At 46.1% G+C, this 24063-nt stretch overlaps 1 protein-coding gene across 1 annotated transcript in view; it reads right to left on the reverse strand.

The window, feature by feature from the left end:
- The window catches only part of FER1L6 (fer-1 like family member 6), a 174876-nt gene that overhangs the window by 27218 nt on the left and 123595 nt on the right, over positions 1 to 24063 (reverse strand). Inside the window, 8 exon segments of the mRNA XM_021088953.1 lie at positions 1627 to 1787; positions 5878 to 6048; positions 10446 to 10573; positions 16773 to 16898; positions 17796 to 17927; positions 19733 to 19845; positions 21300 to 21339; positions 23293 to 23415. Coding sequence (XP_020944612.1) covers positions 1627 to 1787; positions 5878 to 6048; positions 10446 to 10573; positions 16773 to 16898; positions 17796 to 17927; positions 19733 to 19845; positions 21300 to 21339; positions 23293 to 23415 — 994 coding nt within the window.

The raw sequence follows: 24063 nt of genomic DNA on the forward strand, positions 1-24063 counted from the left end.
TTGTGGGTTCGATCCCTGGCCTTGCTCAGTGGGTTAAGGATCCAGCATTGCTGTGATCTGTGGTATAGGTTGCAGACTCGGCTCAGATCCCGCATTGCTGTGGCTGTGGTGTAGGCTGGCAGCTATACCTCTAATTAGACCCCAAGCCTGGGAATCTCCATATGCTGCAGGTGCAGCCCTAAAAAGACAAAACCAAAAAAAAAGGGTTGGGGGCTAGCAAGAAAATCTAATAGCAATAATTACAATCGGTAAAAGCTGATAGGGACAGGAGTTCCCATTGTGGTTCAGCAGTAATGAACCCAACTTGTATCCATGAGGATGTGGGCTTGATCCTTGGCCCTGCTCAGTGGGTTAAGAATTCAGTGTTGCCATGAGCTGTGGTGTAGGTCACAGAGACGGCTTGGATCCCGAGTTGCTATGGCTGTGGTGTAGGCTGGCAGCTGTAGCTCCTATTTGACCCCTAGCCTTTGAACTTTCATACGCCACACATCCAGCCCTAAAAAGAAAAAAAAAAGTTGATAGGGACAAATAAGTAATCAATGAATTAAATGTTGTCATAAAGTTTAATCAGTAAGAACTGGTCTTGCTGAACATCTTTTCAGAATTTTGGTGGGCAAATAAATTGTTTAATCATGAAATGTGGAATACAGACCAAGGGACCAAGTTGGCTTAATAAGGGTGTATTGTGGAAAAGTATTGTTCTCACAGAAATTCATCCATATCATTAATACACTAAACATCAATAACTTGGCATGCATGAACCTCTAAGAGGGTCTTGCGGCCAGAGCAATGAGGGAAAAAGAAATCTGGGCATCAAAGTGATGGGATCAACACAGTGTCAGAACACCCTGTAGCATATCCTTAATTGGGCTCTTTGCATCAGAACCACTGAACCATATATAGGTAATTTTTTTAAGTAACCAAAAGACAGGGGTGACAGTATAAGAATTGTTCTGTATCATTAAAGATTTTTTTTCTCATGCTAAATTTATGGAAGCCTCTCTGGGATCTTCCTGGTAAGTCCTACATTGCTCATCTAGAAAAATCTATTTCTTGGTGGTGAAATAGGAGAGCAGTTGGTATAACACATATGGGCATAATTTGGGTTGTGTCCAATTATTTATTTTATGCAATATTCATTTTAAGGAATCATCTGTCTTCTGCCACAGCAATTCTACTTAAATGAGGTCTACTGTAGCGACATCAGAAATATGTAAAAATATGTATGAGGAAGTTCCTGGTAGCATTGTATCACTACAAAAAGGGACATATGGAAATAAATGTCACAACCATAAAATGGAATACCAGCAAGGATCACTTCAAAGAGCAAAGGAGAATTGTCATAGTCACTGGAAATAGAAAAGGCAAAATCATAGACATGTAAAAAAATGTGACAGTGCATTCACACACGCACGTGCACACATGCACACACACACACAAAATGTAAAGAAATATACTGGCATGCACCATATAGCTCTGAATTTGGGGATTATGAGTGATTCTCATCCTCCTCCTTCTTTTTCCATCTTTTACATTAGAGAACCACTGTCTCCAGGCACCAATACCACCGGAAGCAGACTTTTCAAAAGAAGAGCCACGCAATCGGGATGCATTGTGGGGAGTTACCTGTGTCCTCCTCGGTGAAGACGGTTTTTCCAGAAAAGACCTGGTTTCCTATCTGTATTTTCCCAGGGCGAAAGTAAGGTCCATCCAGCTTGTTGTCTTTGCAGAGCTTGGTGAGGATTTCGGTGGGCTTGGACGTGTCTCTCCAGGCATTGTATCCTTCTCTGAAAAGTGGAGGCAGGACAGAGGGTGAAGCTGGGCCTCCCTAGGAGCCACACCCGAGGTCCCTATAAAAAGGACTGCTTTAAGTATGATCTGTCTGGTTTCCTTCTGATTTAAGTTAACATTCTACATGCTTGGGGCTAGTGTTTTTGTTTTATTTTGTTCTCTCTCTCTCTTTTGTTCTTTTTTGGCTGCACTCTCGGCATATGGAAGTTCCTAGGCCAGGGACTGAATCAAAGCTGCAGCTGTAACCTACACCGCAGCTGGGGCAACACTGGATCCTTAACCCACTGTGCCAGGCCAAGGATCGAATCAGTACCTCCACAGAGACAATGCTGGATCATTAACCTACTGTGCCACAGCAAGAACTCTTGTTTCCTCTTTTTTTTTTTAACTTTTTAATTTTTAAAAATATTTCTTGGGGCCTCACTTGAGGCATATAGAAGTTGCCAGCCTAGGAGATGAATCAGAGCTGTAGCTGCCAGCCAACACTGCAGCTCACAGCAACACCGGACTCTTAACCCACTAAGTGCGGCCAGGGATTGAACCCACATCCTCATAGATACTACTCAGATTTGTGACCGCAGAGCCACAATAGGAACTCCCTAAATTTTTTTTATTACACTTGATTTACAATGTTCTATCTTCTCTTTTCTGCTCACTGCTTCTGCATATACATGCTGGGATGAAAAGCAAGACCTCCTTTGCAGGTAGTTTAAAAAAAATTTTTTAAGAAATGCATCCTTTAAGGAGTTCCTATTGTGACTCAGTGGTTAGCGAATCCAACTGGGAACGATGAGGTTGCAGGTTCCATCTCTGGCCTTGCTCAGTGGGTTAAAGATCCAGTGTTGCCGTGAGCTGTGGTGTAGGTCGCAGACACAGATCCGATCTTGCATTGCTGTGGCTCTGGCATAGGCCAGAGGCTACAGCTCCTATTAGACCCCTAGCCTGGGAACCTCCATATGCCGTGGGAGGGGGCCCAAGAAATGGCAAAAAGACAGAAAAAAAAATGCACCCTTTAAAAAAAATGGAAATGCCCAAAAAAAGGACAAAAAAATTTTTTTTTAAATGGAAGTGAAATTCACATAGCAAAATTGACCATTTTAAAATTGACTAATTCAGTGGCATTTAGCACATTCACAATGTTGTACAACGATCTCATTCCAAAGAATTTTTATCACTGCAAAAGGAAAGCTTCTACCCAGTTACTCCTCCCCACCCCACCCCACCCAGGCTTTGGCAACCACCACGCCGATTTCTGTCTCTATAGATTTCTTTACAGGTGGTTTTTTCTTAGTTTTGTTCTGTCCTTAGCAGAATAGCTATTTGGCTGCTACTTATTCTAAGAAATAAGCCTAGCTCATCTTTTCAGTTTCTCTCCTTTTTTCCTCCCGTCTCCTCCTCTGCCAAATTCATATTATAGACGCATGTCATAGGCAGGGAGTCTTGATGTGTCCTTTCTCTAACCTGTTGTTGCCTGGTGGCGAGTTTCTAAATCTTTCCAACCCCTTCCTCCATAAAACACTAGCTGTTTGGTTAAAAGTTATTAACTTGCAATTAAATGCTCCCTATGGGAGTTCCCGTCGTGGCGCAGTGGTTAACGAATCCGACTAGGAACCATGAGGTTGCAGGTTCGGTCCCTGCCTTTGCTCAGTGGGTTAACGATCCAGCGTTGCCGTGAGCTGTGGTGTAGGTTGCAGACGTGGCTCGGATCCCGCGTTGCTGTGGCTCTGGCGTAGGCCAGTGGCTACAGCTCCGACTAGACCCCTAGCCTGGGAACCTCCATATGCCGCGGGAGCGGCCCAAGAAATAGCAACAACAACAACAACAACAAAAAAAGACAAAAGACAAAAAAAAAAAAAAATGCTCCCTATGAGCCATGGCTGCAATAAGCTTGGATTTCTCTTCTCACAGGGATATAGGATTCATCAGAATTTAATTTGTTTAAGCATTAAAATAAAGCAAAACATGGCTATAAAGCAGTTTTCTTGCATTGGCCAGAGATATAAGGATTCTGAAAAGGTCATCCAAGCTATGTCCAGAGCCATGCATAGGCCTCCCCAGAAAAAGGTGCTCTTGTCTTTAAAAAAACAAAAACAAAAACTTTAGGAAATTCCAGTCATGGCTGAGTGGAAACGAATCTCACTGGCATCCATGAGGATGCAGGTTTGATCCCTGGTCTTGCTCAGTAGGTTAAGGATCCTGCATTGCCTGTGGCTGTGGTGTAGGCTGGCAGCTACAGCTCTGATTAGATATGCCGCAGGTGCGGTCCTAAAAAAAAAAAAGAAAAAAAAAAAAGCAGGAAAAAAACCCCGAAACTTCAGTAAACAAAGGTTACAACTTTCCTAAACTATTCTGGTCCCTGGTAGTTCCAGTCAGGAAATTCTTCTGAACAAAAGGTGAACCATGTTTGCTTGTGGCTTCCTTTCCTGACTTCAGAGTGAGCACAGCTAATCACCCTCTCAGTGGTACTCTCTCAAGCACTTGGGGAAAGATGTAAATGCCCCAGGAGGCTGATACCTTCACTGGAGTCCCAAAACTGGCTTTCCAGGCTCAGGGAAGAACAGGTGAACAATAGAGACTTGTCTGAAAATCATGCCCTGGAAGAAATGGATGCTCAGATTGCTAACGAAAAGCTAAATTAGTCCACCTCTTCCAGAGAGCCATTTGGAATATGCATTACAATTCTTTAATTCCTTTTAATGGAATAAATCCATGTCTATAGATGAATACTGAATGAATTATCAGAGAGGTTTGCTCTGGCTTTTGTATGAGAATGCTGATAGCAGCAATATTTCTAACAGAATAAAGAAGAAAAATATAAATACCCTAAAGTTCAGAAAGGGAAGCTGGTTATGTCATTTTATAAAAAATTCATATACTGGAACACCACAGAGCTATTTACGTAATGATTTTGAAGAAAATTTAATGACATTATAAAATGCCTTTGATATAAAAGTTTATGTGCAATAAGAAGCTTACAAAATTGCACAGATAATATGAGCCCAACTTTGGGGTAAAATAGCATAGAAAACATGTATAACTGATGAACTTTGCTGTACACCTGAAGTTAACACAACTTTGTAAGCCAACTGTATTCCAATAAAATTTTTAAAAAAGCAAAAAAATAGCATAGAAAAAATACTAAAAGGGAACATATACAAATTTTTTAATATTAGTTATCTCTGGGTGAAATAATTTAAGCTTTACTTCGTGCTTTCTGTTTCCTAAATTTTCTAAAATAAATATATATTAATTTATAGTCAGAAAAATATCTCCAAAATGACACCATGGAAATGTAATGGATGTTTTTTGTCTGTTTGCTTTTTGCTTTCTAGGGCCGCACTTGCGGTATGTGGAAGTTCCCAGGCCAGGGGTCCAATCAGAGCTGCAGCTGCCAGCCTACACCACAGCCACAGCAACTTGGGATCTGAGCCACATCTGCAACCTATACTGCAGCAATGCAGATACTTTACCCACTGAACAAGGCCAGGGATCGAACCCACATCCTCATGGATCCTAGTCGGATTTGTTACTGCTGAGCCATAACGGGAACTCCGCAGATGATTTTACCTTTCCCTAACTGATATTTGTAAGAGTTTCTCCCGTAAAATATCAAATATTCATACTTTCAAAAATAAAGCTGGTAATTTATGTTAAAAGAGTAAGTTGAATTCAAAAATCTTTGAAAAGAGGGAGAGTGGGACCCACTTTTGCCTCACGTGTAAAATGGGGGTAACACCTCAATGGGTTTTGAGAAAATTGAATGAGATACTGCACTTAAAGCCCTCATGAGTCTTTGTAGAAATTAACTAGGACATTAGCATTTATATTATATTAATCATCCTCCCCCTGCCATCATTCCCTACTGGGAACTCTGTCCAACAGGAGTGAACAACACAGTTCAGCTCTGGATTCTTGAAGAACCTGCCCTGGGTTCCAAACCAATACTGCCTTCCCCACCCCAAATACCCCAAGGCAGTGAGCACTTGCCAGCCTGCTGAGATGTTAAACCTGAGCCTTGACTGGTCTTCCCAGTGCGCGGACTGCAGCCTCAGCACCAACAGTGCCTCCACGGGAGGAAGAACTTACATCTCATACTGGCTCTGCAAGCCGCAGATGGCTCGGTGTTTGCTGTAGAAGCGGTTCTCCAGGTCAATCCTGGTCTCGCCAATGAGGTCATCCGTCCCAATCATATCATGGTCGTAGATGAGCACAGAGAGCAGGGACTCCTTTGGGAACGTGGCCTGGATCTCAAATGACCTGCCATTTAAGCAGAGGCTTTAGAAATGGGCCACATTTGCAACGCAGGGGACTTTTCCCTGTTTCACTTCCTACAGTGCATAGGAATTCACTGAACACTCAGAAACTCAGTTGATCCTTAATGGATATTTATCTGGTTTAATTTTTCATTGAGATGCAAACGATTTCCAATTCTGATGTCAGTTTCCAATAGCCAATGATCTCTTTCCTGGGCCACGTCTTGCAAACTTCAACTAGGGTGACGGCAAGCTGGAGAGGACGTCCTAGGATTTTGGTCTCACACAGGACTGATTGCTAATCTAGATTTTGAATCAGCCACTTTCTGGTTGTAAAACTTTCGGAAAGTTACTTCATCCTCTTAACCTCTTTATGTGCAAATGGGATATATATGTCTTTTTTATAGTACAGCTCAGTGGTCAAATGTGAGATGGCTTATCTAAAGCACACATTTTACTTCCAGGCATTCAACTGCTGCCCAATAAATTGCCATCCCTTCCCCCTCCATGGTTGCTTCATCAGGGAATTCCAGCTGGGTGTGTTTGAAATGAAAATCCCATTAAAGACAGCAAATCGTAAGAACATAGAATTGCAGGACTGGAAAGCTGCCGCTAAGATTCTGAGCCCCTTGATAACAGAGACCCGTCCCCTTCATCTCTGCAGTGTTGGATCCTGCACTTCATCCACAGAGAACAGATACAGAGAATAGAATAAATGTCTCCTGGTGCTGTAAGGGGTCTCAGAAATCACCACATGCAATCCCCTGCTATTACAGTAAGAAGAGAACACAAGTGACCTATCCAAGGTCATAAATTACAGCCTAAGTACCAGTTTCCTAAATCTTACTTCTTGCTCCTTCCACAATACCACACGCATGCAGTGTTGAAAGGAAGAACAATGCTGTTGAATTTCCTATGACAATGCATTTTTTTTTGTCTCTTTTAGGGCCACATCCATGGCATATGGAGGTTCCCAGGCTGGGGGTCCAATCTGAGCTGTAGTCTCGGCCTACGCCAGAGCCACAGCAACACAGGATCCAAGCTGCATCTGCAACCTACACCACAGCTCATGGCAGCACCGGATCCTTAACCCACTGAGCAAGGCCAGGAATTGAACCCAAGTCCTCATGGATGCTAATCGGGTTTGTTAACTGCTGAGCCACAGCGGAACTCTGCATTTTCTGTTCTAATGAGCATCAGAGAAGATATTAAAAATTAAACTTAGGAGTTCCCGTCGTGGCGCAGCGGAAACGACTCCCACTAGGAACCATGAGGTTGTGGGTTCAATCCCTGGCCTTGCTCAGTGGGTTAAGGATCTGGCATTGCCGTGAGCTGTGGTGTAGGTTGCAGACATGGCTCAGATCTGGTGTTGCTGTGGCTGTTGCGTAGGTCAGCAGCTACAGCTCCGACTGGACCCCTAGCCTGGGAACCTCCATATGCTGCAGGTGCGGCCCTAAAAAGACAAAAATAAATAAATAAATAAATAAATAAAAGCATTAAACTTAGCGTGAAATTCTGCATTTTAGGGAAAGGTGCTCTTGAAAACAAAATCAAGGATGCGCCAGTGTTTCTTGGTTGTTCCTGACTCTGCCTGGGGCCGAGGTGGAGAGGGCTGGTCCTGGAACAAGGGACAGAGAGGAGTGGGCAGGAAGGGAGAGAAAGGACCCATATTTCCCTGCAGGCCTGTCTAGGCTGCTGTCTAGGACCTCGCATGGTCAGGTCCACTGAGCCCTGATGCTCGCTGTCCAGGGTGGCAGGGATTGCAATTACAACCCAGCCTGGAGCCAATTAACCTTCCCCAGGAGTGGGAAGGAAAGCAGAGATTTGGGGGTGGGTGGGGAGCAGAGATGCTGGACAGCTCCAGTGCCTGTAACTGACCAAGGCAGCTCTAGCAGGCCAGGGATACGGTGTGCAGAGAAGAAATTTTTTTCTTTCATCTGAAGTCATAGTATGGCCTCCTGGGGCTCCAAGATTTGGATTTGAAACTGCAGTTGATATTTTCGAGGTGTCTCACAAGGAAACCCCCAGCCACCTATCTCTGAGCTTGGCTTTCACCAAGCTGCTGCCACCATCCAGGAAGGACTTACTAAGTGCTTAACTCCCCCCTGGCAACTACAACAGAGGACAGAGGGGTGGCTGTCATGGCTCTGGTCCCTTTCCCAGATGTGTGCTGCCTGTGTGTACAGATTCACCTGTCCTGAATTGTCATTAGAGCTGTCCTTAGAAACACTACCAAAAACAGTCCACAATGGTGAAGCTTCCAATCACTTGGGCTTATATCAACTTGTGTGCTGATGAGATAGGATCATCAGATACAGCGATGGTGCGAGGAAAGAGAATGCCTCATGGAACCATGGAGCCTTGTAGAAACGTTTGGTGACTTCCAAGCTAAGATGTCCTATTGCTTCATTGTTCATTCATTCATCCTTTTGTTGATTATTTGCTCATTTCACTTTTATGACCCATCCACTCTGTGCCAAGCACTGCAGTTATTAAGAAAATAAGGACCTGCCACCTCTTCAGACATACACCCCCTCAGGATGGCGCAGAGTGACAGGGTCCTATGACTTCCCACTGAAAACCGATGGAAGGGTTGCCTGTCCGTCTGTGCATTCATTTGTTCATTCTACAAATACTTGCCCAGCCTCTGCGCTGTGCCATGCCCTGTCCTAGGTGCTGAGATACAGCACTGAATAGACTAGACCAAGCCCCTGCTGGAATGGAGTTTACAGTCTAGGGGAGACGGGAGACAGCCAATGAACACATAAACACATCAGTTCATGTCAGAGGCTTTGAAGAAAAGTAGAGCAGACCAGGGGCCAGGGCATCAGGGGTGGAGCCCTTGACATCTTCCCACAGTGAGGTCTCAAAGAGCAGTTTCCCCAGACCCCAGGTCAGGTTCAAGGGCCCTCGCCCTCCCATCTCCCTGCTGGAACACAGCAAGATGGAGCCAGCAACGTCTGTCCCTGAGCAACAATTAAATACACATGTCACGAAGCACAAATCCACACAGAGGGCTTCTAGAAGAGGCTCCGCGATGCCAGAGGCAGGAGGGAACATTCCATCATCCTCTTCTTTTGTTTAGCACAGCCATAAACGGAGGTTATAAAACCAGTCGAATTCATGGCACTGCGGTGACAGTAGCTCATACAAAGTGACTACAAAGTACTTGGCAACATGAAGACCTAGTTACATAAATGGCAGATAATGATAAAGGTCATCTCGGATCAGGGAAGCGAGGGTAAGTTTCCCCAGCATGCCCTTCTAATCATTCTCTCTCATCTGAACAGGCAAGATCATTTACGCCTTTTTTTCCGTGGGAGCAATAAAATGTAAGAGGCTGGTGCTGAACAAATGTCAGAGGGTCCAACGGGATCGCAAATCTGTAAATGAATCAAAATGAGGTGGACAGGGATTGCCTTGCTTGTCACAGAGACTGTCCTTGCTCCTTGTCACTCCGGAAAAGAAAGAAATTAAATACACTACGATGGGGGCATTGCTGAAATGAGTGTCACGCAGGAGAGAAAGGAAGCTATGTGTTTGGAGTATCTACAATGCTAGGTGTTGTCGTATTTAATCTTCTAAAGGCATCTGAGAGTCAAGGGTTGCTTTTATTGCTTTACAGGTGAGGAAAACTAAGATCAGAGGGGCTAAGCCGTCTGAATAAAGTTACTCAGCCAGTAGGTGCAGAGTGAAACCCAGGTCTGCTTGATTCCAGAGTTCATGGCTGTGGGGGGCACAAACCCAAGTGGGAACCCAAATTCGTGGCATGTCCTTTTAGAAGATAAGCGGGGGCAGGAGGCTTGCTGTGCACTGGCGAATGTCTGGTTCACCTAAATGTACACAAGTGTGATGTATTGTATACACTTTGCAGGAAAACAAAATACGGGTGGGGGAGGCTGCTCAACTTTGACTTCAAGGGTCTCCTCAAATGAGCTGCAGCATGAAAGGATGGAACAATCCCTTTGGTCAAAGACAAAAGGCCAAACCTCTGGCCCCTTCTCTTCTACTTATGAACTGTGCAAACTTGAACACATTTCTAAACCTCTCTGGGCCTCGGTTACCTGGTTTGTAAAAAGGGACTCTCTCCTAGGCAGGAGGCTGAATCTGCTAACTGTTCCAGGTGCTTCTGAAATTGAAGATCTAGGAAAATCATTATTGGAAAACCATGGGCATGAAGCTCGCCAGGCAGCACCAAACTGCTGAGGGAACCAAGGGAGGAACTGGGTCCTTTTCCTTGAAGAGAGACTTGACGGGCTGTTATCATGGGCAGAAGTCAGCATTTAATCGCCTGCACTGTTTCCTCAGACCCACACACGTATATACAGCACCCCTACCCCAGAAACAACACAGGAGCAAATACAGGGAGGATGATGCAGTGAGACCCAGATGGCCGCTGACCTTCCAAATACTGGGTTCAGTTGTTTAGGGATGTACTTGTCCCGGTCTTTGATTTCGGTTTTGCCAAGCTTGATCACGATGTAGGGATCTGATTTGCCATCTGCATCAGCTGGGCTAAGATTAAATGCCTGGAGAGGAGAGAAAAAAAAAAAAAATTCCTTTGGTTCAGTGGTTTTCAACCCTGACTGCACACCAGGGTTACCTAGGAGTCTTAAAAACTTCTGATGCCTGAGTTCATCTCTAGATATTCTGATTTAATTGGCCCCGGACTTGGGGATTTTTAGAAGCTCCTTAGATGACCCTGCTGTGCAGCCAAAGTTAGGAACCACTGCTTTAGCCTCTCCATTCTGCTGTGAAAAGTTATCAGCTTTGGGAGTTCCCTGGTGGTACAGCAGGTTAAGGATCCAGAGTTGTCACTGCTGTGGCTGAGGTCACTACTGTGGAGCAGGTTAAATCCCTGGCCAGGAATTTCCACATACTGTGGGCATGGCCAGAAAAAAAAAAAGTTATCAGCTTTGCCTGGGTTCTACTTCCTCTGGAGTCATCTCCCCAGTGGAAATCGGCCCTTGGCACAGAGTAATGAGGGATTTGCTGGACCAAGAAGCAGAAGGCATGCATTTGAGTTCTTGGGTTTTTTTTGTTTTGTTTTGTTTTTTGTTTTTTTTTTTTTGGCTTTTTACCTTTTCTAGGGCTGCTCCCACAGCATATGGAGGTTCCCAGGCTAGGGGGTCTAATCAGAGCTGTAGCCCACCGGTCTACACCAGAGCCACAGCAACAAGGGATCCAAGCCGCGTCTGCAGCCTACACCACAGCTCGTGGCAACGCCGGGTCCTCAACCCACTGAGCAAGGCCAGGGATTGAACCCACAACCTCATGGTCCCAGTCAGATTCGTTAACCACTGTGCCACGGCAGGAACTCCCCTAGTTCTTTTTCTAGGCAGTCACGTGATCTTGGGCAAACCTCCCTCTCTCTGATTTATCTATAAAATTACGGGATGTTCCTAAAGGCTCCTCCAGGAACTAGTGGGCTCTGAATCCATGACCCCATTGGTCTTACTTGTAGGTTGGCTGAGCAATGATCCACTTCTCAGAGCAAGTCTGATTCTACATAAGCTGGGCCTTAAACTCATCATGAGGGACCCGGATAGGGAGCTGGTGAGGAATGATACAGAGAAGATGGAAAAACTGCCGAGATGAGAGCTGAGTGAGAAACAGTCCCATTTTTAGAACTCTCTCTACAGACAGAATGGCATAAGCACACGAGGCTCTATTTTCAAGGATGTTCACTGAAGTGTTGTTTAATAGCTAAAGATTGTAAACAACCTGCATGTCAACGACTTAGGGAGAAACTCAATCCAAAACAGTCCCTGCCTCATTTACTCTGTCGTCACATTACCTGATTTTAATTCTTTGCATAGCAGTTATTTCAGACATTCATCTGTTTTTATTCAACTGTTGTTTATTTTTATGGCCTCCTAATACCTGTGGCACCCCCCCCCAGTAGTGCATAATCTCCATGAGAGCAAAGGTACTGTCAGAGTTCCCGTCGTGGCTCAGTGGTTATCAAATCCGACTAGGAACCATGAGGTTTCGGGTTCAATCCCTGGCCTTGATCAGTGGGTTGGGGATCTGGCGTTGCCATGTGGGTCACAGATGCGGCTCAGATCCCGTGTTGCTATGGCTCTGGTGTAGGCTGGCGGCTTCAGGTCTGATTAGACCCATAGCCTGGGAACCTCCATATGCCATGGATGTGGCCCTAGAAAGAGACAAAAAAAAAAAAAAAGGTACTGTCTTGTTCATTGTAATATCTCCAAGACTTAGGACAGAGTCTTCCCAATATTTGTTGAATGAATGAATGAATAAATGGACGCTATGTTAATTCAAGAAAACACTAGATGGCTACTAATAGGAATGAGAAAGAGCTATACATACAGATCTAGAAAAATGTCCAAGGTACATTACTAAGTAAAAAAAGAAAATAGAAGATCAATATGTAATGCATGAAGCAGGACTCAGTTAAATAAAGACCTGGGTGTGGTTGTAGACAAATGTAGAGATATGTTTGCATAAGAAGAGGAAGTTACTTGTGGGGCTGGAATTGCAGAGGTGGGGGGATTTGGTTCCTTTCTCTATGCAACTTTTAAGTGGTATTATTTTTACTTCTTTGGTGTTTTATTAAAAGATTTTCAGATTGGCTTGAGAGTTCCCTTCATGGCTCAGCAGTTAAGGAACGTGACTAGGATCCATGAGGATGTGGGTTCGAACCCTGGCCTCGTTCAGGAGGTTAAGGATCCAGCATTGCCGTGAGCTGTGGCATAGGCAGGTCGCTGATGTGGCTCAAATCCTGCATTGCTGTGGTGATAGTTATAGTATAGGCTGGCAGCTGTAGCTCCAATTCCACCCCCAGCCTGGCAACTTCCATATGTCACAGGTGCAGCCCTAAAAAGCAAAAAAAAAAAAAAAAAAAGATTTCAACTTGACTTATTATTTAGTTAATTAATCTTAGTGTGAGAGAGCAAACCACACAAAATCACCATGACCAGAAATGTCAGTGAAAACACTGTCCATAATTTGTCCTACTCCTGACGCCACAGGGCTGCCACCCTCGGACTCCTATTTTGCTCAAGACCCACCCGTTCTCCAGTTCCAGCCCAAGCCCTTCTTTCGTCACGTGTTGCCTTGGCAGAACCTGATCTGCAGTCCTGGACTTTGTCTAGAGGGTACTGGACATAAAAAGGTGTGCAGTGCATATTTGTGAAATGAACAAATAAATCATAATCCTTCTCCAGTCTCAACAGTCCAAAAATTTTCTCCCCCCGCTTCAGACTATTCAAGGTTTTCTAAACAATGTTCTATAGAACCTGAGTTCCGAAGGGTTTTCTGTAGGGAGGAAAAATAAGTGTGGGCAGCAAGTTTTTTTGTTTGATTTTTGTTTTTGTTTTTGGTCTTTTGTCCTTTATTTTTAGGGCTGCACCCATGGCATGTGGAGGTTCCCACGCTCGGGGTCGAATCGGAGCTGTAGCCGCCGCCTATGCCAGAGTCACAGCAACTCGGGATCCGAGCCATGTCTGCGACCTACACCACAGCTCACGGCAACGCCGGATCCTTAACCCACTGAGCGAGGCCAGGGATCAAACCCAAAACCTCATGGTTTCTAGTTGGATTTGTTTCCACTGAGCCACAACAGGAACTCCCAGTAAGTTTCGAAAATGCTGCTGGAGTTTGCTGATGGTGCAGTGGGTTAAGGACCTTGCTTGGTCAGCTTGGATCACTGCTGTGGTACTGGTTCAATCGCTGGCCCAGGAACTTCCTCAGCTGAAAAGAAAGGAAGGAAGGAAGAGAGGAAGGGAAAGAAAATGCTGTTAAAGATTCAACAGTTAAAAGGGACGTGAGGCGTTCCATCATGGCTCAGTGGTTAACGAATCCGACTAGGAACCATGAGGTTTCGGGTTCAATCCCTGGCCTTGTTCAGTGGGTTAAGGATCCAGTGTTGCCATGAGCTGTGGTGTAGGTCACAGGCATGACTCAGATCCCGAATTGCTGTGGCTGTTGTGCAGGCTGGTGGCTTACAGCTCCGATTAGACCCCTAGCCTGGGAACCACCACATGCCGCAGGTGCAGCTCTAGAAAAGGCAAAAAGACAAAACAAAACTACAACAACAACAACAAAAAGGGAGGTGAATTAGTAGATGCACAGTTTCTTGAATGTATTGCAACATGTGGTCCATTTCTGGAGAATGCATATGACTTGTCTCTCCCAAGACACTGTTATCTCATGAACAAAATTTTGAAAAGCTTATTCTAAACCCTCCTGTGGGCGGTTTTGCCCGGCATTGTCAGTGATGCTTTGCAAGTACTTCTCATCTTTCCAACTAGATTGTGTCTTCATGGAAGAGGGACTGTGGGTTCTTTTCCCAACACAACATCCCTAGGGATTAGAACCTGCCTGGCACATGGGGGTCATGGCATGGATGACATTGCTGCTGCTAACACAGAAAACAGGAGCACTGCGTGGCAAAGGGGAACTTTGAGTGCTCCTTTAGCAGGCAAGAATAGCTCATCTTTGTTTTATGTTTCATCCGTGTTTCTAAAAAAGATTTAGGCAATTTAGGCAAAGAGTTAATATAAAGTAAGATGACTGCAATCAAGGAAGATGATCAACACCAAAGTCAGGAGATGAAAACAAATAATGAACAAAAGCCCCCACACAGTTGCTTTGATTGAGCCTCACATTTGGCCCAAAGCTTCCTGGCAATCAGGCCCCAAAGTTTCGTAATTAAAGTTTAGGGCTCTCATTATCAGAAAGGAGGAAGCCTGGAGCAGATAACATTTTTCTTGGAAATATATTAGAAAGGAAGTTTCGGACTGTCACAGAGCAGAGGCAGAGCCACAGGGGGTGGGGAAGGATTTCACAGCACCCACCGACCTCGTCTGTCCTGGTTCTTCCCTCCAATGGACTTGCCTGTGAGCTTCCTATTTCATCCTATTTGGTTTTCTGCCCAGCTAGCAGGCCACCACGGAGAGCAAAGAAAGCGACACGGAGCAGCCCTATCAGCCTGGGAAGTACCTTCCCTGCGTGAGAAGCCGGCAAGTGTCCGTGTTATCCACCAAACTTCACACCCACTCTTATGGACCGAACTGCATTTTCTCAGAATTCCTAGGTCAGAGCCTTAACCCCTAATGTGGCTGTGTTTGGAGACAGGGCCTTTAGCGAGCTAGTTAAGGTTAAATGAGGTCATAGGCTGGCATCCCAATCCGATAGGACTGGTGGCCTTATAAGAAGAGGAATAGACAATAGATTTCCCCTGAGGCCCCCCCACCCCCGCCACCACCACCCTTTATGCACCCAAAGGAAAGGCCACGAGAAGACAGAGCAAGAAGATGGCCATCTACCAGCCAGGAAGAGAGGCCTCGACAGAAACCGACTCTGATGGTACCAATGATAGGGATACAGTAGGCTAATTAAATAGTTAGTCTAGGAGTTCCCATCATGGCTCAGTGGTTAATGAGCCCAACTGGTATCCATGAGTGAACCAGGGTTTGATCCCTGGCCTTGCTCAGTGGGTTAAGGATCCGGCGTTGCCATGAACTGTGGTGGAGGTTGCAGATGTGGCTCAGATCTCATATGGCTGTGGCTGTGGTGTAGGCTGGTGGTTACAGCTCTGATTTGAACCCTGGACTGGGACCCTCCATATGCTGAGGGATCGGCCCTCAAAAAAACCAAATAAATAAATAAATAAATAGTCACTCTAAAGATACCACTAGGGGATTAAAGAGAAAGGGAATTTTTTTTTTTTTTTTTTGTCTTTTGTTGTTGTTGTTGTTGTTGTTGCTATTTCTTGGGCCGCTCCGCGGCATATGGAGGTTCCCAGGCTAGGGGTTGAATCGGAGCTGTAGCCACCGGCCTACGCCAGAGCCACAGCAACGCAGGATCCGAGCCGCGTCTGCAACCTACACCACAGCTCACGGCAACGCCGGATCGTTAACCCACTGAGCAAGGGCAGGGACCGAACCCGCAACCTCATGGTTCCTAGTCGGATTCGTTAACCACTGCACCACGACGGGAACTTCAGAGAAAGGGAATTTTAAGGGAGCTTGGGAGACTACTGCACTTAGGATGGAAAGCAATAAGGTCCTACTGTACAGCATAGGGAGCTATAGCCAATCTCTTGGGATTAAAACACAATGGAAGATAATATGAGAAAAAGAATATACATAGCTGTATGACTGGGTCACTTTGCTATACAGCAGAAATTGTCACACTACTGTAAATCAGCTATACTTTAATTAAAAAAATAAAAATGGGAGTTCCCATTGTGTCTCAGGGGTAATGAACCTGACTAGTGTCCATGAAGATGTGGGTTTGATCCCTGGCCTCGCTCAGTGGGTTAAGAATCTGGCATTGCCATGAGCTATGGTGTAAGTCGCAGACGTGGCTTGGATCTAGCATTGCTGTGGCTGTGGTGGAGGCTGGTGGCTGCAGCTCCGATGGGACCCCTAGCCTGGGAACTTCTATATACCACAGGTACGACCCTCATAAGATAAAAAAAAGAAGAAAAGGAAATTAAAAAAATTAAAAAGTTAAAAAAAAAAAAAAGGGCAGTGTGTCTGAGTGCTCTCCTATGTCAGGGATGGTGGGTTCGAGTCCCAGTCTGAGTTTTGTCTAGGTGCGAGTCCCACCCAAGAAGGCGTGTGGTTTCACCTTGACCATGGACTTGCAGCCACCTGGAAAAATGCATGTCTGTCGTGGGTCATGCAGCCCGTGCCATTTGTCACGGCTGACCTCGGCAATGAAGACGAGCCCTCAGAGTGGGCAGGGATGACTCACCGCCACAATGTACACCCTGATCAGCACTGGGACCGGGTGGTTGGCTGGAATCCCTTGCTGGACTCTCAGCGGCCCGCTGTCCTCCATGCTGGATGCTTCCGGGCTTTTGTAGATGCAGAAGGAGCCCTGGAACCACACAGTGAGCTACTGGTTAAAATACCATGGTCCTGTGCCCCGTGAAAACCCCCGAGGGCACAGCGCTGGGAAAGGAACACAGCCTGGGACCTAGCAGGACCTGGGGTGGCGCCGCCCTTGCCCCCGGGGGATCCTCAGGCAGTTCGCACAACCAGCCTGCATCTGAGCCTCTTCGTGGTACATCAGTGAAGGGTTTTGGTGCCATAACCTCCTCCCCACAGGGCCGCTATGTGGGGGACGTGAGCAGGAGCATCAGAGGGCCCCCTTGTGCCTTTTCCTGGGGTGCAGAGCTAGTGCTCTCGCCCATCATCTCATTCAGCCCTGACTGCGGTATTGCTATTTTCAGATGCTGCAGCCAAGGCTCGGAGAGGTCAAGTCCTGTTCAAGATCACAGAGCTAGTTAGTATTCCAACAAGGACTGAGGTCCAGGTTGGCAAACTGCACGCCTGTGCTATTTCCAACACATCTCCTTTGTATAAAAGGCCCGGGCAGGCAGTAGGTTCATAGGAAGTTTCCACTACTGCTTTCTGATGCTGACACAGCAATCGTGCCGGATGAAAGGTTGGTGTTGTCATCATTGCGAACAATCGTTCAACTGGTAGGTTCGCATCAATCGTTTGTTTGGTAGGTCAGGGGTGGGAAAAGCAAAGTAAAACTCAGTGATCCTTTTAGGTAACGACTCTGGCTCCTCATATGCCACAGACGGTGTGCCAACCCACTTCGCTGGCCACAAATCAAATATCTCAAAAGATCTGGGCTAGGTTTTGTGGGGCTCTAGAGAGGGTCTTGCATAGATGAAGGATTTGTCTTACCCCGCCATCTGACAGAATTGGGTCCTGACATTGATGAGCAGGACGGTCAAATAAAAGGGTTAACCCTGGAACTTGCCTTAAACTTCCCTATGACTCGGTCTCCATCCAGGCCGTGGTCATCTTCCACAGACTTGCCTCTGAGCAGCTCAAAGGTTTTTACCCAGTCTTCAAAATTGTTGAATTCACTCTCAAGATCCCCATCATATATCTTTAGGAAGAAGGGAAAAGGGTATGTTTAGAGGAAAGAACACCCAGGATTGATTTAATGAAAAATGCCAAGATTCTCCAAAACCAGCCTTCATATATGACCCTTGGAAAAATCTAAGAGGCCTCTGTTAATTTATCTTCAGCAAAATGAGGCATCTGGTTGACTCAGCATTTCTAGAACTACCACTATGAAATTTATAAAACATTTCTGATAAGGAAATTCCAAGAAGTATAGCAAAGTCAAAAATTTTTAGTATAAAATATAAATATAGATATGATAATTTTTTTTTTGAAGGGCCAACCTGCTGGGCATATGGAGGTTCCCAGGCTAGGGGTCAAATTGGAGCTACAGCTGCCGGTCTACACCACAGCCACAGCAATGCAGGATCCTGAGCCGCATCTCCGACCTACACCACAGCTCATGGCAATGCCAGATCTTTAACCCACTGAGCAAGGCCAGGGATTGAACCTGCATCATCATAGATACTAGTTGAGGTTGTTACTGCTGAGCCATGGTGGGAACTCCAATACGATAAATCTTTTTTTTTTTTTTTTTTTAATCTTTTTAGGGCCGCACCCATGGCATATGGAGCATCCCAGGCTAGGGTTCTAATCAGAGCTGTAGCTGCCGGCCTACACCACAGCCACAGCAATGCCAGATCTGGGCCACATCTGCGACCTGCACTGTAGCTCATGGCAACGCCAGATCCTTAACCCACTGAGCGAAGCCAGAGATCGAACCCGAAGCCTCATGGTTCCTAATCAGATTTGTTTCCACTGAGCCATGACGGGAACTCCCCCAATATGACAAATCTTTTTATAGCAGTTGATGTCACTGGTTGTTGATTTAGACTATAATATTTTGAGGACATTCAAATTAATAAATATTCCTTAAATATTCAACTCATAACACATATAAAGTAATAGAATATTTGTATTATTAGGTACATAAATATGAATTTTCCAAGCAGGAAATTACATAGATACTTCAGAAATGCAAAATTGAACTGAGTTTTGATTTGGTAATATAATGAAATCACTTATTCAAATTTCCCATCAAAATTACTTATCTAAATTCATTATCTAGGTACATAATTTTCATACGCCCGATTTTCGCATCCATCAGCATGTCTCTAGCTAATTGCCTCTGGCTGATGTTAGGATCAGTCTGACGGGAATAACTTCAGAAAGAGGGAAAACTCGGAGTTCCCTTCGTGGCTCAGTGGTTAACGAACCCAATTAGTATTCATGAGGTTTTGGGTTCGATCCCTGGCCTCGCTCAGTGGATTAAGGATCTGGCGTTGCCGTGAGCTGTAAGTCACAGACGCAGCTCAGATCCTGAGTTGCTGTGGCTGGGGCGTAGGCGGGCAGTTGCAGCTCCGATTAGACCCCTAGCCTGGGAACCTCCATTTGCTGCGGGTGGGGCACCCCCTCAAAAAAAAAAAAAAAAAAAAAAAAAGGTAAAACTCCTGCTATTTCGAGTGTATACACATTTGCCTGATGATGTCCAGCTCCTAGAGGTGGGCCCAGGGGAACTCACACACTGTAGATTACCTGGCTGGATCCAGGCTAAGCAATGTTAAGTTAGGCCTTTCTCAGTAAGAGGTGGTAGAAAAGGCAAACTAGCAAGGCTCCACTGTCTTGGCTCACGTGCTTGTAAAGGTTTGTTTCTCTGCATCGATGGTCATAACTCAGACAATGTCAGTCAGTCCAGACAAGGGCATTGCTGGAGTTGACTAAAGTCAAAAAGAACTCCCTTTCGAGTTTCCCACCCTCTCCGCGGCCAAGATGGTTGAGTCCACACACCTTCAAGACGGCCAGGTTGGGGATTTCATCTTCTTTGAGTTTCTTCTTGGGCATTTTGTCTTTCTTCTTCTTCGGGCTGTCAATATTTACCACCACCTCGTCTGGTTTCGTCTCTGTGGATATTTAGTGGCAATTGTTAGACTCTACCTGGCTGCTGAGATGAGAAGAGCTTTCCCTCGCTCTGGTGTGTATCTGGACTCTTCTTTTTAAAAAGAAATGGTAACATTTCTTTCCTTCTTTTTTTTTTTTTTTAAGGGCTGCACCCTCAGCATATGGTGGTTCTCAGGCCAGGGGTCAATCAGAGGTGTAACTGCCGGCTTACACCCCAGCCACAACAGCACAGGATCTGAGCCACATCTGCGACCTACACCACCGCACGGCAACACCAGATCCTTAACCCATTGCGCAAGGCCAGGGATCAAACCTGCACCCTCATGGATGTTAGTTAAGTTTGTTTCCCCTGAGCCACGACGGGAACTCCAGAAATGCACGATATCCACACATGGCCCTGCAGACTGTGCACTGCAGGAGTGGGGGAGACACCACACACATAGCAGTCCAATGTCAACAGATGCCTTGGGCCTGGCAATCTGCTGGCCTTCCCCACCATATGCAAGAATTCATTGAACTAGGCACAGAGAGGGTAAGGAGTTTGTCCGGTCCCCCAGGTAGCAAAGAACAGACCCAGGGCGAACTGACTCCAAAGCTTTACACACATTTCCTTCTCAGAAAGGATTAGGAACTTGAGAATCATCTGGTTCAACAACCTTAAACTGAAATATGTTAAGGGCCTGACACATGGTCACCAATGCAGTTCGTGAGATTATGCAGCAATTTTTTAGGAGCAGGTGCTGGAGAAAAACCTCCTGAGACAGACTTCAAGCTCCGTTATTTTCTAGCTGTACAAACTTGGGCAAGGTCTTCGACTTCTCTGTACCTCTGTTTTATTATCAGTAAATAAAGATCCCATTGCTTATATCATAGGGTTGGTCTTCGAATTAAATATGATCATTAGATGTCACCTGATGAACTGTCCCTGGCTCTCGTTTTCTTACTTTTCTGTGCCCTGAAACTGCACTTGGCGTTACTGGAGCTTTTAGGCCAAGACCTACCCTTGGCTTACACCGAGTTTGTGGTCATTTCAAATCCCACGCCTCTTTCATTTGAGCTTCCGCCAACCTAGATTGATTCAATCCTTGTCACCTGAGTTTTGGATGTGAAATCGGGGTCACCCCTATTAAAGCTCTTCGTGTTGGTTCTGGCCTGCCATCCCACCTTGCTCCCGTGTTTACTCTGCTGTTTCTACATCCAGACCATCAATGCAGGGACTTGAGCCAAAGGGTCGATTTCAGCATTGACTTCAACTCCGGAGACCTGGGATCTAGTCCCGCTCAGTTCAAATCAGCTAAGTGACCTTTTAAAAGGGTGGTCATTGTCCTGAGATCGTTTCCTAACTTGCGAAGTGAGGGCGTCAGGCTCCGAGGTTGCTCCTGTGGCTCCCAGTTTATCATTTTTCTCACCCAAGGGGTCTTCTCTTATATTCAGGTGTCCCCCGCATGCCGCTTACCTGCGCTGCCTTTTTTCTCCTTGGAATTGCTCTCCTTTTCCTTTGAGAAAAGAGGGAGACAAAATGATTGATTCAGTCATGCCTCATATATATTAACTCGACGGCTAGCAGTTCTAATTCCATTATCTTAGCCTCTGCCTCCTCAGAGATCTTTTTTTTTTCTTTTTACAGCCCCACCCGAAGCACATGGAACGAAGTGCCTGGGCTTGGGATCGAATGGGAGCGGCGCTGCAGGCTTACGCCACAGTCACAGCAACGCTGGATCCGAGCTGCCTCTGTGAGCTACGCTGCAGTTTTCAGCAACACCAGATCCTTAAACCAATGAGGAAGGCCAGGGATTGAACCCGCACCCTCACAGAGACAACATCAGGGTCTTAGCCCACTGAGCCATAACTGGAACTCCACTCAGAGCCTTTTTCTTTTTTCTCTTTCTTTTTTTTCTTTTTAGGGCCGCACCTGTGGCATATGAAAGTTTCCAGGCTAGGGGTTGATCAGAGCTGCAGCCACGAGGCACAGCAACATGGGATCTGAGCCACGTCTGTGACTATACCACAACTCACAGCAACACCGTATCTTTAACCCACTGAGCGAGGCAGGGATCAACCCACATCCTCATGGATGCTAGTTGGATACGTTTCCACTGTGCCACAACAGGAACTCCCAGAGCCATTTTAAAAGCGTATGCGAATAGTCCTCAGTAGCCCCAGTAGGCAGGGAGATGCCCTGCCCTGGAGAAGAGGTGCCTACACATCCAAAACAAGGGCCACCAAGCCAGACGTCCTTGTGCTCTAGGTGCGGGCTGGTCTAGCCACGGGGAAAGCAACCCCTCTCTCCACTCTTCTTCCACATGACCCCCCCGTCTGCAACTGGGAGTTTTCCCTGCTGGAATGTTGGAATTGGGTCTGTTCCAGGTTGGCAGAGAAACGGCAGCTCTCACCGGAAGCGGTAGTGCCCGCAGCAGCAAGAGGCGGGAATCTGGAAGCAGGGACTAACCTTTGGTTTATTGAACTTTGTGTCAATAAGTCACGGACATAGTCCTACGTGTAGAAACCATACTCTTTCCAAATAAAGAATCGGAGGAGTTTCTCTTCAATTAAATACGATGATAACATCTGAATCCTTTTCCTTTCCCTTTCACTTGGGGATGAGAAGTAATTCAGCCTGAATCTCCAGACCCACACCTCCCTGATTCTCTGATTTCGTAACTTAGCCCCCTTTTTCTTCCCTGGGCCCGGGCCCTGCTCTGGTAACCTGCTGATTCTTCCCATTTGCTAAGGCCGAGATGTCTGCCTGTACTTTGAGAGTTCCCCATATGAACTTAGAATCCTGCTGGAGACCCGGGACTCTTTAACCTGGATACCTGCAGATAAACCTGAAGCCCCCATCACTGATGCCCTCCTGTCCAGAGACCCCATTTCTCCTTGGCTGGGCCTCGCTGAGACTGACCACTGGGCAGATCCCCTGGATGCCACAATAGATGGCACATCTCTCCAGGATTTACAGCAGAGCCTGTGTCCCAGGGCCAGCTCCAGTCAGACAAGAGGGATTTTGTAGCTCTGGACCCCTAGTCCTTCCAGGCTTTGAGCCCTTCTGCAGTTAACAGAACCATGCTTGAGTAGGGCTTACCCATATTGGAATTTTTTTTTTTTTTGTCTTTTTAGGGATGCACCCATGGCATATGGAAATTCCTGGGCTAGGGGTCAAATTGGAGCAGCAGCTGTCGGCCACAGCCACAGCCACAGCAACACCAGATCCTCCAGGTCTGCAACCTACACCACAGCTCGCAGCAATGCCAGATCCTTAGCCCACTGAGCGAGACCAGGGTCGAACTGGCATCCTCATGGATACTAGTTGGGTTCGTTTCTGCTGAGCCCCAATGGGAACTCCTATATTGGAATATAGAAAAAGGGATATGTGGGGTTGGGAGGTGGGGCGGTGAAAGGTGTCGTGATCTCACAGAGCCACTCCACTGTCACAGCCTGAGAGCACCTACCTTCTGGGCTTTTTTCAGGGAGGCATAATATTTAGACCACCAGTCAATGACATTTTCAGCAGACTCATCCGCAATGGTCCTCTTTCTCCTCTTTGTAGACCTCCGGGAAGGCTTCCTGGCATCCTGGCAGGGGACAGGGATGGAGTATGAGTTAGGCCTCAAGGATCTGGTGCTGGTGGCTGACTAGAAAGAGCACAGACAGGTACCCTCTGCGAGGTGGTTGGAGGTGTCAACAGGTTTTGTGAGTGCAGCTCTCTGTCCCCCTTCAATAAATGCAAGTTTGATCATCTGTCATCCATTCATGTGTTTATTCGGCAAACATTTATCGAGCAGATATGAGATTTTGTGGTTGATGCTGAAGATGTCAGGTTTGGACACAATCCTATATGTGGGAAGCTTCGAATTCAGTGGAGGAGACACTGCACGCTACAGGCTGCAGGAGACAGGGTGATACCGTAGAAGGAACTTCGCCGCCAGCAATGAATATACATTGTGTGATTCTCTGTTTCCAGGACAATGACACCTGCTTACTTCACTGTCGTGAGGATTAAGTGACATACGGGAGACAAGTCTCCTTTTAGCGTCATTTCTGATTTGAACAGGTGCAAATAAAGAACACCTTCAACCTGAGTGATGAGGATAGGAGAGGCAGTGTGGTGAATATATGGCAGAAAGAGGGCATGTGGGGAGAAGACAGCTGTGCCATGACAGATTCATCATGTATGTGCCATCTGTTTGCTCCCAGACATCTCTCAGGTACCTACGATGTGC

Source organism: Sus scrofa, chromosome 4 (assembly GCF_000003025.6).
Source record: "Sus scrofa isolate TJ Tabasco breed Duroc chromosome 4, Sscrofa11.1, whole genome shotgun sequence".
NCBI lineage: Eukaryota > Metazoa > Chordata > Mammalia > Artiodactyla > Suidae > Sus > Sus scrofa.